General features: G+C 32.2%; 2 protein-coding genes across 4 annotated transcripts; both read right to left on the bottom strand.

Moving 5' to 3' along the window:
* Positions 1 to 311: 311 nt before the first annotated feature.
* LOC137829042 (uncharacterized) lies at positions 312 to 1,747 on the bottom strand. The gene is made up of 4 exons (XM_068635836.1): positions 1,670 to 1,747; positions 1,203 to 1,421; positions 893 to 1,075; positions 312 to 824 (listed from the first exon to the last, which is right to left on the bottom strand). The coding sequence occupies exons 1-4, from the start codon at positions 1,745 to 1,747 to the stop codon at positions 312 to 314; spliced, it is 993 nt and encodes a 330-aa protein (XP_068491937.1).
* A 4,744-nt stretch (positions 1,748 to 6,491) lies between these two features.
* On the bottom strand, positions 6,492 to 12,870 carry LOC137828389 (protein CHUP1, chloroplastic-like). 3 transcript variants are annotated; one of them, XM_068634942.1, is made up of 9 exons: positions 12,166 to 12,870; positions 11,904 to 11,998; positions 11,052 to 11,780; positions 9,115 to 10,479; positions 8,887 to 9,018; positions 8,520 to 8,701; positions 8,096 to 8,207; positions 7,636 to 7,779; positions 6,492 to 6,710 (listed from the first exon to the last, which is right to left on the bottom strand). In XM_068634942.1, exons 1-9 carry the CDS (start codon positions 12,248 to 12,250, stop codon positions 6,606 to 6,608), a joined length of 2,949 nt encoding a protein of 982 aa, XP_068491043.1. In that variant the 5' UTR covers positions 12,251 to 12,870; the 3' UTR covers positions 6,492 to 6,605. The 3 variants fall into 3 exon arrangements, with proteins under 3 accessions (XP_068491043.1, XP_068491044.1, XP_068491045.1); XM_068634943.1 differs by having other exon boundaries at positions 11,907 to 11,998; XM_068634944.1 differs by having other exon boundaries at positions 11,907 to 11,998; positions 12,185 to 12,827.
* Positions 12,871 to 13,080: the final 210 nt, after the last annotated feature.

Raw genomic sequence — 13,080 nt, 5'->3', positions numbered from 1 at the left:
TCCACTGTATCTTTTCCCCAAAACCCTAATCTTCCCATCATGTCGAATAAGAATTGGCAATTTACCGATTCATACGCGTTTTCGTAGTCGAGCTTAACAATCACCCCACTTCTCCTTTCCCTTCTCAACTCATCCACAACCCCATTCACTACAAGGACACTGTCTAATAGCCCTCTATTAGATATAAAAAAAAGTTGATTGTATAAACACCCTACAAGTGAGATGGGTCTATACTCTTCTAGAGATTGGGGGTTCTCCGATTTTGGAATCATCGTTATGAATGACGCATTACAGCCCTTCGGTATCTTCCCCTATCTGTGAAAGTATTTTACTGCTTCAACCACATCCTTGTGTAGTTGATCCAAATACTTCTTAATAAAACTGAAAGTTGTTCCTTTTGGGACAGGGCTCTTACTACTATCACAGTCCCAAATAGCATCCTTAATTTCTTTCTCCTCAAAAGGTTCAACCAACATCAAGTTATCTGAATTCGTTAGGATTTTAAATTCAACGTTATCCAACCTGACACCTATATCCACTATAACCGACATCTTAGTTTTGTAAAACTCTTTAACCATCTCCTTCACGGTGTTTGGATCTTCCATCCATGTGTCGGAACTAAGACAATGTACCCCTTTGATCTCATTTCTCATCCTTCTCCATTTAATTGTCGCATGGAAATACTTGGAGTTGGAATCACCCTGTTTAATCCATAATGCTCTTGACTTCTGTTGTAGGATGGATTCAATTTTCATGTTAATAACCTGTAGTTGGCTCAAAAGCTCTTTCTCTTCTTTCCCTGGTTTAATTTCCATCCAAGTTATCTACATCATCCAACATATCAAACTCTTGTATTTTATTCATGATATCAAGTTTGATCCTATCTGTTTACCCAAACCTCTATGTTCCACCCTTTCAGATCACTCTTTAACATTTTCAATTTCTCTTTTAGCACTTGGAATTTATCTCCCTGAACCAAGTAGCTTTCCCATTTACTTTTTACAAAACTACCAAACTCCTTATCTTCCTGCCAAATGTCAAGAAATCTAAACGGTTTTGGACCCCAATCCGTTACCTTTGATTTTAGCACCAAAGCAAGTGATCAGATATATGTCAGTCTTGTACATATTGCTTACTACCCAACCAATGTTGCAACCATTCAAAGGAAGTTAAGAACCTATCAAGCCTACTCTTCACCTTACCATTAGGTTTATACCAGGTATATTTTCTACCAATACATGGGATATCAACCATCTCCAAACTTTCGATGAAGTTATTAAAGCCCTCACTTTCCTCTTATTACTTCTATCATGGTTTATCCCCCTCCATTCACCTTCGTTTCTTATAGAGATTAAATCCCCCAAGACGCACCATGAATTACAAGCTTCCCTTCGTTTGACAAATTTTAATTCTTCCCACATCTGCATTTTCACTTGCAAATTACATTAAGAGTACACATTCACAATAACAACTGGGATATTATTCTCCTTAAAGACCTCGATAAACACTATGAACCATCTATTAATGATGTGATTAGAACATTGAAAATAATTATTGTGCCATACTGTTAGAATCCCTCCTGCCCCCGTTAATTGGTTCATTGTACAAAAACCCAATATCAGCCTTTTTCTATATTAAAAGTTTGCACTTTTACTTCCTGCAGGCATACCATTTTAACACAATTATTCCTAATTAGATCCTTAATGTATCTCCACTTCACAGTACTCCCAAAACCTCTTACATTCATATATAGTATTATCATTAATAACCCATATTATCCCCTACTTCCCTTTCTGACTTTAAATTCATATCCATTGTTTCAAGTTCTTCTAGACTTATCAAGAGTTTTCCTTCATCCCAACACATAGCACCTAACTGTTTTCCCAATTTCCAAAGTCTAATCGTTTCCTTACTACCATGTTTTAACCAAAATAAACTATTACAATTATTAATGGCAATGTCAGAATCATAATTATTTATTTGAGATAAAACTGGCCTTAATTACTTAAGTTCTTCTCGCTTGTTGTATTTGCTTGATTTACTTGCATAGACATTGAAACAAGTATTTTCTAGGCTAGATAGCCTAAAATGGTTATAAAGAACCCTATTTAGAATAAGTTTAAATTTCTGTAAGCTTAAAAGATATGTGCTCCAACCTATAGCTTCCGAGTCCCAATCTCTAATCTGATCCGACCATTTATTACTTATTGATGCTTCTATCAGTCTTTAGTTCAAGATTTTAAAACATTGGATTGGACAAAGTTATCAATAGAGCAAAGAAGCTAGTGTGACCTCCAAAACTTCACCACCAATGTTGTACCATAATACCTTAAAAAAACTAATTGGGACACAGTAGAATATACAAACATTAAAAATTTACAAATTCATAAGATATTCAAAATATGTTACCTTATCTTCTGCTTATACAATATGCATTTCTTGTTTATACGCTAACATTTGTGTATCATTGGCGTCTCTTTCCAGCATTAGGTATTTTAACACAAGGATTTCAGGCATGTGATTGGACACAAACATCAACCATAATAATAAGAGAATATTGTATTTGAGTGTTTGTTTGTTACTCATGCCCAAGTTTTGATTTGTACAACCATGAACACTTCCACACCATCTAGTTTAAGGTTATTAAAAATGATATTGTTTCTATGTGTCCATATACTCTATACTATGGCTACCCACACAACCTTTCAAAAATGTAGAGTCATTTGCTATTAAGCCATATATGTTGAAATCTTAAGAAATGTTGTTTGGCTCTATTATGATGCACTTTCATTATCCCAAATCACACATCACACATCTTCCAGTTTAGATTAGCCACCATGCATGTGAAAAAAAAATGGTGGACTGATTCATCACTACTTTCACATATAACACACTTGATTCTACCTATCTAAACACCTCTCTTGGTTAGGTTATCAAAAGTAGCTATTTTATTCTGGAAAACCCACTATGCAAAAAATTGGGTTGAAGGTAGGGGACTTTAGTATTCCACTTTCATATAGATCGATATTATTATAGAACTAGATTTCCTTTTCTACCCACTGACTTTCCTAAGATCCCCTCCACCATATCATGCATGATTTACTTTCCTTGTACTCATTTAGTATTCTCATTCATCCATATTTATACTTCAAAATATTTGTCCACAAACCCCTTTTTTTCTTTCGTAATCTCCATTTCTATTTAGTTAGAGTTATGTTAAAACATCTTAGATCATTTACTCCTAAACCACCATTTTCTTTAGTCTTACAAATATTTTCACATCTCACCCACGCAAATCTTTCTTCCATCATGTCCACAATCCTTAGTCGGAAATGTTTTTCTCCTAGTCACATACATAAAGTCTTTCTATTAAGTTTATCCCATATTAAATATATAATTTACATGTAAAACATATATCAGATTATTCTTAAGGTAAATTTGGTTAAAACTATTTCTAATAACTCTATATTAAATTTTATTAACCATTAAGCTTAAAGTTTGAGTATACAAAGTCTATTTTTAAAAAATATTAAAGCGTGTTAAATATTTCATTAACTAGATTCAATTTAGTAGATGATACACTTTTAAAATTATAAAAAAAAATATTAATTATAAATTTACATGAGTATAAATGTCTGATTTATCTAAAATTGATGTAAATAGCAAGTTAGTTGGTGAGAAAACATCCAATAATCGATTTAATAAGATTATATAGATATAAAAAAGAGTTATGGAGAATTGTTGGTAAATATTAAATGATTTATTTGTATATTATTGTAGATGGCGAAGAGAAGTTAATAGTTTAGAAAGGCTTGAAGGAAAAGAAAAGCAGTGATGAGTTTTGTTAATGTGTTTGAAAATTTTAAAAAAAAAGGGTTTGCCGACTGTACTGGTTCGCATAGAGAATAATGGGTTCATGCACTTATTCAACCAGCCATGTCCTTGTCAAAACTGCATCTTCAAGTTTAGATACTAATTACCACTTCTAAGGATCCACTGCCATTGTCACTCAAAGATGGAGACAAAGACAATTACTATGATTGCAATTCCTACACAATAACTACCAACACACAAACTGAATGTGGAACCTTACCTAATCAAAAACCTTACTCCAACTTTTAACTGCTACTTTCAATATGGAATAAATCTTTTTAGAAACAAAATATTCATAATGGATGTTCAAAGTTTCTAATAATCCTATTTTTATAATATGGTCAGAGATTTCACATTAAAAAAAAATCTTAATATATATATATATATATATATTTACTAATATATATGCGTATATATATATATATATAAACCTTAGAAGTTGATAGAAGAAAAAAATTCATTTATAGTGATTTTTGTAAGCGTTAAATGTTTTTTTTCACCCTGTATTTCACGTAAAATGGATTTTTGTGTATAGTTCAAACTTTAAACTTTTTGATACTTATAATAAGAAAACTATTTGAATGTCATTGTCAAGTTTTTTTTAATGTCATTGTCAGTTTTTTTTACTTGACGAACAAAACTTTAATGGAAACTAAGATGTTAAAATAGTTCATGTCCTCAATATCTATTCCAATAATTTTTCTATTTTGAGAATTGAAGATGTCTAAAAATTAGACTAAGGATGACAATCAATTTCACGTTATAATATAAAGACGAAAAATATATTTAACTTTTTTTTAATATATAATTGTGGTAGTGAAATTTTTTATAAATGTTTCATATAAATTTGATTTGAGTGAAATAGTTTTTAGGAAAGATACATGTATTATATATAAAATAAAATAAACCATCCATCAGATCAATTTAATTTGTTAATTATTAGAAACAGATTCGATGCTTACTTTGAAACTCACTTTATATCCAGAAAGGGAGATAGAGAGAGGATGAATTAAAATTTGCTCCTACAAATATAATTAATTAGCTTTCACGTCTTTTTAATGTATTGTAAGTTCGCCATTTGGTAATTAATTACCATCTAATTAATCTCCAACGTTAACCATTAATAATTCACTTTGGTTAAGGTGGAACAATCGGGTAGATTATAGTTTGAAGCAACAACCTAATTGCAAGGACTCCCAAGCTTAATCACACCTTACTAAAAAGTATTATCATTTGCTGACTATTTAACATGAAATTAATCTTTCTTTTATAGAATATTTATCCAACAATAGTTAAATTATTAATATTTAATACAAACACAATGAGATTAAACCAGTGATTTCACCCAAAATATTAGCTAAGGTGTAATTATAATAAAAAAAAAATCTAATATAAAAATTAACATAGATTTAACTCGTTTGGACCAGTTTGTTCATAACCTCGTTTTAAAAGAAAGAGGAATTAAAATTAGATCTTTTATTAACTAAAACGAAGTTATACATGCTTAATTCTGTCATATAACTCTTTTTAATTATTTTAAAGTTATGTATGAACTAATTATGAAAAGGTTCAACATAATTTATTTTATTTCTTTTGTCCAAACCATTTCATTATTAACATATTGAATATTAATATAATATGTACATGTTATTAGTTTACATTTTAAAGTTTATCAAAAAAAATTAAATCAAATTTAAAAATAAAAAATAATTAATAACTATATTAATTAAATTAGATACTATTTCATAAATTAAAAAATTATTAATATTTAAAGTAGTTTTTACTATTAATAAAATTTATAAAATAATTTTTAAATTATATCTAATATTAGTTATTAAAATTTTAAATATTAATTACTTTAAATTTTAAATTAATCTTTAACTAAATTAATAATGAATTTATAATTTAAAATAATTAATGGTTAAAATTTTAATAACTAATATTAAATATTAAATTAAAAACTATTTTATAAATTTTATTATTTATACTAATTATTCTAAATAATAATAAATTTTTAATTTGCAAAATAATATAAAAAATTAGTCAATATAATATTTATTATTTTTTATATTTATAATTAGTAGAGACTTGTTTTCACTTTGCGTGCACAGACTATTAACTATGCAGGACGTATATGAGCTGATGGACTAAAATGTTTAACCCAACCTAACTCACTCCACATTATTATTTTTAATCAATTAAAATATTTAATATAAAATAAAAGTGTATTCATTTTAAACTAATTAATTAAATTAGGCCACATATATTTAAACATTTTACAAAAAAAATTACTAGAATATTGAGATTATTAAGGACTGGTTATTTGTAAGCTTTACACTTATCTTTATATAATTACTTAAAACATTTTTTTTCATTAATTTCACTCATTCGAAGCTTAATTTTTCTAAAGTATATAAACAATCATACTGATACATTTGACAGAAAATAATCTTGTTGACAATAGGACAGAATGGGTATATTTTTCAATTAATATATTTTAAAATATATCAACTTAATCACATGTATTTTATTTATACCTATAAATTTAATTTTGTTCTATTTAAATTAAAATTATTACATAAAATATTTACCAGTTGACTTAATTAGCTTTCTCCGAGTGAAATTAACATTTAGTATATTGAATGAAAATTGAGGCAGAGGAATGACATATACAGCTGTTATAGAAGCAATTGGTAGTGTGAAAAAGAAAAAACAAATCTTTTGTTGATCATCTATCTATGTTTCTGGTTACTACTATCTTCACCTGCTGGAGCATGGATGCGGCTTCTTAGTTCTTCAAAAGCCTTCATGCTCTCTCTATCGAAACCTCCTGCAAACTAAAAAAGAGTTGCACTTGTTTATTTGAGGGTGCAGCAAGAAAATTCCTGACCTGTTGAGTTAGTCCATTAATTTATTAAAGGAAAAAAAACGCATGGCCTCTTTCTTGGGCCAACAGTTTAGGACTGCTTCTTCCTGCACCTCCATACGTTCTTCTTCTGACACCTTCATAATCTTTCATATTTCAAAAATGTTTTTCTGTAATATTCTGGATTATGTAATCCGAAAGCCTTTTTTTCAGTTGTGTGATTAGTTTTCGGATTACATAATCTGAAAGTCTTTTCTAATATGAGATTAACTTTCAGATTATGTAATTCGAAAGCTTTTTTTTCAAATACATGATTGGTTTCCGGATTACATAACCTAGAAGTCTTTTCTAATATGAGATTAACTTCCGGATTACATAATCAAGAAGCTGTTTCCTTATGTAATTCGGAATACCATTATTTAAAATATATTCTGAATAACATAATCCGGAAGCTATTTCTGAACCCACGATTAACTTCTGGATTATGTAATCCGGAATATATATAATTTTTTTTAAAATTGTTATAAATCTATGGAGTGACACAAAAAGAATAAAAAGGTATTTTCATGTTGTATGGGATGACACAAGAAGAATAAAAATGTATTTTCATGTTTTATATGGGAGTGACATATATGGTGGAGGTGCAGGAAGAAGCAGTCCAGTTTAGGGTCCAACTTGGCCCGTGACAAATTTTGACAGTTCCATATTTCATTATTCCTCAAGGATACTTTAGTTTTCTTGCTTTGTATATAACATTAGCTGATGCAATATATATATAGAATTTGTCTCAGGTATATTAGTGTGTGTTTATATATATATTAGTTTATCTATGCAAAATCATTTTATGTTCATGAGGGATGAAGAAGGGACACCAAAACCAATAGCCTTAAAATTACCTGATGAACACGAAAAGCAAAACGCACTTCTTGCAGAATCAAAAACTCTCTGTTGGGTTCCTTGTCGGGTCCAGACAATATATCAAGTTCAGATGCAACACGTTTCATGTACTTGTTAGCCAGTTGCACAGAGGAAAGCTTGATCTGCAGTCAGAGAGTTACCAGTAGCAACTGCTAAGTTACCAGATGCATGTCTATTACAATACGTGAACAATTCTGTAATATTGGTAAACATGATACTATTGAAGATATTGTAGAATTGCATTTTCCGAGGTTTTTCCTACGTGTTCTAAGAAAAGTGCAGAAATTTAGTGCGAGAGAAAAAGTAGAGTACAAAGGTTAAAAAACAGATACATTTACAAAATTTCATAAAGAGCCTAACACTTTTAATGAAAATAATATAAACTGGAGAATGTGCGTTAACTGGAACACGAACTGATTCTGTAATTTAGAAGCATACCTTTCCCATAACTCCCGTATCTAATAGCCAAGTTACTGGTATTTCAAACTCTTTGTACCGCGAAATAGCCATATCTCTTGTCCGTAAGAGTGCATAAATGCTTTGCTCCACTCTAGAAGCAAAAGTAGAGCAAGACGGAAATAGATGAATGAATGAATAAATAAGCTCCATTCTATATCTATAGAGAATAGCAAGGAACACGTACACCAAGAAACATTAAAATAAACAAGTTTATCGCTTTCTATATTTGTGACTTGAAATGTCTGAATCTCCAGCATTTATGTAGACATAAGAAAATAGTTTACATTCTATTTGGATAATAGTCATTCTAGATTGAATTTTCAAGAAATATCCATCAACGATTGCCCTCTTAATCTAGTATTTATGGTATACATCAAACTATAACATAAACAGTGACGCTTACTTTTCAAGCAATGAGTACATTTTCTGCAAAGCAGCTTCACATGGGTGTTTGGGATCATCAGTGAAGGTGGAGACTTGATTTTCCAATTTCATCAGATCCAGATATTCAAAAGCTGCCTCCCTCAGCACATCTGTTTTCCCTTCGGGCCAATCAAAGTGCTTGAGAACAGCTCGTTCATCGACCTTGTAAAATAAGTTGAGATGAATAAAATGCACATTGGATGTAAAATTGCAAAGGAGGAATGCAATTTATGGGGGAAAACAGCACAAAGAATCAACTTCCATACTTTCTCAAAAGATCTGCAATTTATATTCATTAGGTTCTAGAAACTTGTTAATGATGGTGGAGCAATGACAGAAGCACCTACCAAGAAGGAAAGCTCCTCATCTAACCAGTTCACAAAAGCCACTAGATCTTCAATATTATAGAAGGAGGCTGCTCGAACTTCAGTTGCCAAGGATAAGACAAAGTCACCCTGTGTTTCCACATCGGCTTTCACCTAGATCCATATCCATTAAAAATAAGGTTCTAAATTTGTAATGATAGAAATGCCATTATGAAAAAATAACAAAGCCGGGGTATATTTGTAATGTACAGCTAAGAGGAATGATGATCTGTTCTCAATCTCCCCAATCATGTTGCTCCTAGCATCAGATGCATAAGTTGTTGAAGAAAATAATGATGAAGTTTCATTCTTTTCCTCCTGTTTCATCAGTGTTTGATAAAATTCAACTAGCTCAGGAAAACGGTGAACTTTATCAGAAGCTAATGATCCTCCTGATAGGCTTCCTAGTGGAGTGGGAAGTGGTCCACCTGGTCGTGCTGGTGGGGGTGGGGGTGGAGGAGGAGGAGGCACAGATGGAGGACATGATACTGCATTTGAAGGATTTGAATGTGTACAAGCAGGAGCACAATAAGATGGTTTAGGAGGTGGCTGAGGCACCCTAGGTGCCCTTTTCTCAACGTTGACAAGGTTCATCTTGCTAATGGTTTGACTATTGACATTCTTCTTAGCATTGTCAGGATGATCATTTGAACTACCAGAAACATATGCCTTCTCCTTAAATTGAGTGAGTTTTGATGGCAAAGATATTGTCCTCTCTCTTTCAGCCTTGGACATATTCAAATTTGAATTGTCACCAAACTTTTGCCCTCTTGCTTTCTCAGCCTTTTCCTTAATTTGTTTCTCCCTTTCCAAGGCCAATTTATGGCGGTCTTTATATGCAGGATATTTTCCATCCAGATGCCCAGCAACTGTCTTAGACATCAACTGGAATGAAGATGCAACAGAATTTAAGGATTCACACGATGAAACTCTTCTTATGCTAGGAAGAGCTAGAATTTCAGGAGAATTAGATACTTCCTGATCATTCTGTCCAAAGGTAGTGATGGCTACAGAATCACCAGCATTCCTTTGCCTCAAGGATTCTTGGGAATCCCTTGGTCTATTACTCATATTCATCCTGCTAGGAGAGCTACCTGAAAGATATCTGGCTGGTGATGAAAGAGCACTCGAATCATCTTTGCTTTTGCCCCATTTCTTCAACTTTTGGATTAAACTAGTTTTCTTGCTAACACTACTATGTTTACTCATAAAGCTATCAATTGAAGAAGCATTGTCAAAATCTTCACTGCCTGGTGAAGAGGTATGAGAGAAGTAACTATCAAGATCTGTATCACCTTGTCCATGCTCTGATCCCGCATATTCTAACACTAACTGCTTAGCCTTCTCTTGTGATTTTGGGCTGAGACTTATGTTTAGATCACGGGCTGATAATTTTCCAGGAGGTGCCTGGTAATTCTTCAGCTCATACCTTAAGCATGCATTGACCCAACGAAGATATACAAGCTCTTCAACTTCACTGAACCTATTAATCTGGAGTCCTTCTACTTGCTTAAGCAAGTCTTCATTCGCATGCCTCAGGTTACTGACCTCTTTTTCCTTGGAAACCATTTCATTCTGCAGTTCAAGGCAAAGCATCTCAAAATGGAATTATACTCATTACGTGTAAAATATATAAAACTAATAACTAATTTATCACTATCATGAAAGAACTATACATCTTTTCCCAATATATTTTTATCAAGTAATTTCCAATTAATAAAATAATTGTTATCCATATACATCTTTAAAAGAATTTTCTTCTAAATGTTAGATCCCCATTAACCAATAAACATACAATAGATCACAGCAGAAAGAACATAGGAATGTTAACTAAAAATAAAGAAAAAAAACTTGAGATTTAGTTTCTTTTATATTATAAACCTCATGTAGTTAATGTTTGATTACTTTCAACCGTTGAGGTTTTTTATTACTTTCAACCATCATTTCTTACTTGTGTGACTAGTGTTCAGTTGATTGACAAGGTAAACAACGAGAACTCACTGACGTTAAATTATTGATTAAAAAATCTAATTTTAGGTAGCTGAAAACTTATCATACACTTTTTCAACTATGAGCAATTCTAAAATATCGGTTTCATGCATCTGTTTAACTCTCAGAAGAAAAAACATGTACTCTGTGACTCTGACCTCATTACAGAGTTCTGTAATTCTATATTCAGCAGCATTGAGTTTAACTGTTAATTCTCGCTTCTCATGTTGAAGTTCTTTATTTTCTCTCTTAAGCTCCACAACTTCAACCTCCAAGTGATTCAGAGCTTTCAATTTCTTTCCAATTTCAGCATCTGTCTTGACAGCCTCTTCTTCCTTTATCACTAGACTAGAAACTTTTTGTTTAAGCAACAACAACTGGGTTTTTGCCTGGTTAGCCTCAAGCTGTATCTGCCTTCGCAGTTCCTTGATTTTGCTTCTTGCTGCCTCAAGTTCTCTCTTTGCCGAAGCTCCATGTGTGAGCTCTTCTTGAAGCTTCTTCCTCTCTTCCTGCAAGGAATTAATGGCCATTTTAAGCATATCTGTTTCCACAGTCTTATTTTTCAACTGCCTTTGCAACTCCACAAAGTCCGCTTCCTGCTCCTTCAAACCATAGTACTCAAGCAATTCACCTTCAAGTTTTACTTCCCTCTCCTCCAATTCCTTCACTAGATTCCTCAACCGTTCTAATTCACTGGCATTGTTATCCATATTAGTTTCATAAACTTTGTCTTTCTTCTCCTCATCAGTCCTCTCAGCAAGTGCTGGAAAATCAATCTCTCCAGATAGAAGGCTTTCAAGTTCAGGAGGAATATCATCTTCAAAATCATCGGTTCGATTGATTACGCTGTTAATTAACATAACCTCCTTTTGCTCTTCTTCTTGCCTCTGCAACAATGTCAAATCATCTCACAAAAGTAAATAAATATTCCCATTATTTTCCATTCATACGAAGACAAGAAAGCAAACAAAAGAAAATTAAATTCTACAACTTCAGCCGAATATACTCACAACCTTCGCAGTGAGACCGTCATCAGTAGAATAAGTGACCTGCTCCTGTTCTGTACCCTCATCTTGACGTTTTCTAAACGTTGCTTCACCATGTTCTGAGTGAGCCACAATGAGAGAATTAGGTTCAACATAAAGGGTCAGCGTTATTTATAGGAACAGTCATCAACATGAAGCAAGATGAGATTATTTTGCATGTTGAGAAGTGAATTGATCAAAATCTTGAAATAATAAGAAATAAAAAGTGGTGAATAAGCACGAGAACCTGATCTTGAGTTATTCACCTTCAGCTGCTTAACTGTGAGGGCTGCAATGGAAGCAGCAACTATGACCCCTAACCTGACTATCATGAATCCAGAGGCGGCATCAATGTCCTAACTATACCCATTCCCCCAATTTTCATAACGAAAAGTTCAAACCATTGGAGCTTCAAAAGTGAAAACCAATGACTCAGAATCCACAACTGGTGCAGAAGAGAGGATAGCAAAAAGAGAAATCCCGGCACAAGAGTTAAGCAAAACCCAGATTTGGAAACATGTAATTTTCAATCTTTCACCTTTGCACAACCTTACTAAGTAGAATTCCTTGCACTACTTTGATACAAAGAGACACACAACGAAAAATAGGTAGTGGACAAACCGGGCACAAGTGGGTGTGTAATACCTAACCAAGATCCGCTCACAGAATGTTATGAAGTTACACTTAAATGCAAGCAAAGGAACAAGATTTATTGAAATCAGCTTGTCAGAATAAAACTAGAACATGGACATGCTTCTCCGAAGATTTGTTTTCCTTCCTGGTTTTAAGGTTAATCCTATGATAATTTATTTATGTATGAGAAGAAAAGGAAAATACGAGGAATTGGTTTGACTCTTGCCCCTTCACTTTCATTTGATGTAGCCGTTGTTGCCCGTTGTCGCTCGTTCTAGTTTCCCCCTCCTAAATCTTCTTCTTTTACCTCTTCTTCTTTTCAAAGAATCGTTCCTTTTTTCCTTATATAAACTTTATTCCATTTCTAACATTTAAGTAAAATATATCTGCATCTGATTAGATGAGTATTGTATTTTACAAGCTAGGTCATGATAATAATAATAGTTTATAAAATAAAATTAATAAAAATAGTTTTAAAAACTGGAATTAAATAAGATTATAAAATACTAATTTGTTGGATTGATATAAA

Source organism: Phaseolus vulgaris, chromosome 7 (genome assembly GCF_000499845.2).
Source record: "Phaseolus vulgaris cultivar G19833 chromosome 7, P. vulgaris v2.0, whole genome shotgun sequence".
Lineage (NCBI taxonomy): Eukaryota > Viridiplantae > Streptophyta > Magnoliopsida > Fabales > Fabaceae > Phaseolus > Phaseolus vulgaris.
Note: the sequence above shows the minus strand (reverse complement) of the source record. Positions and strands in the feature narration are given on the sequence as shown.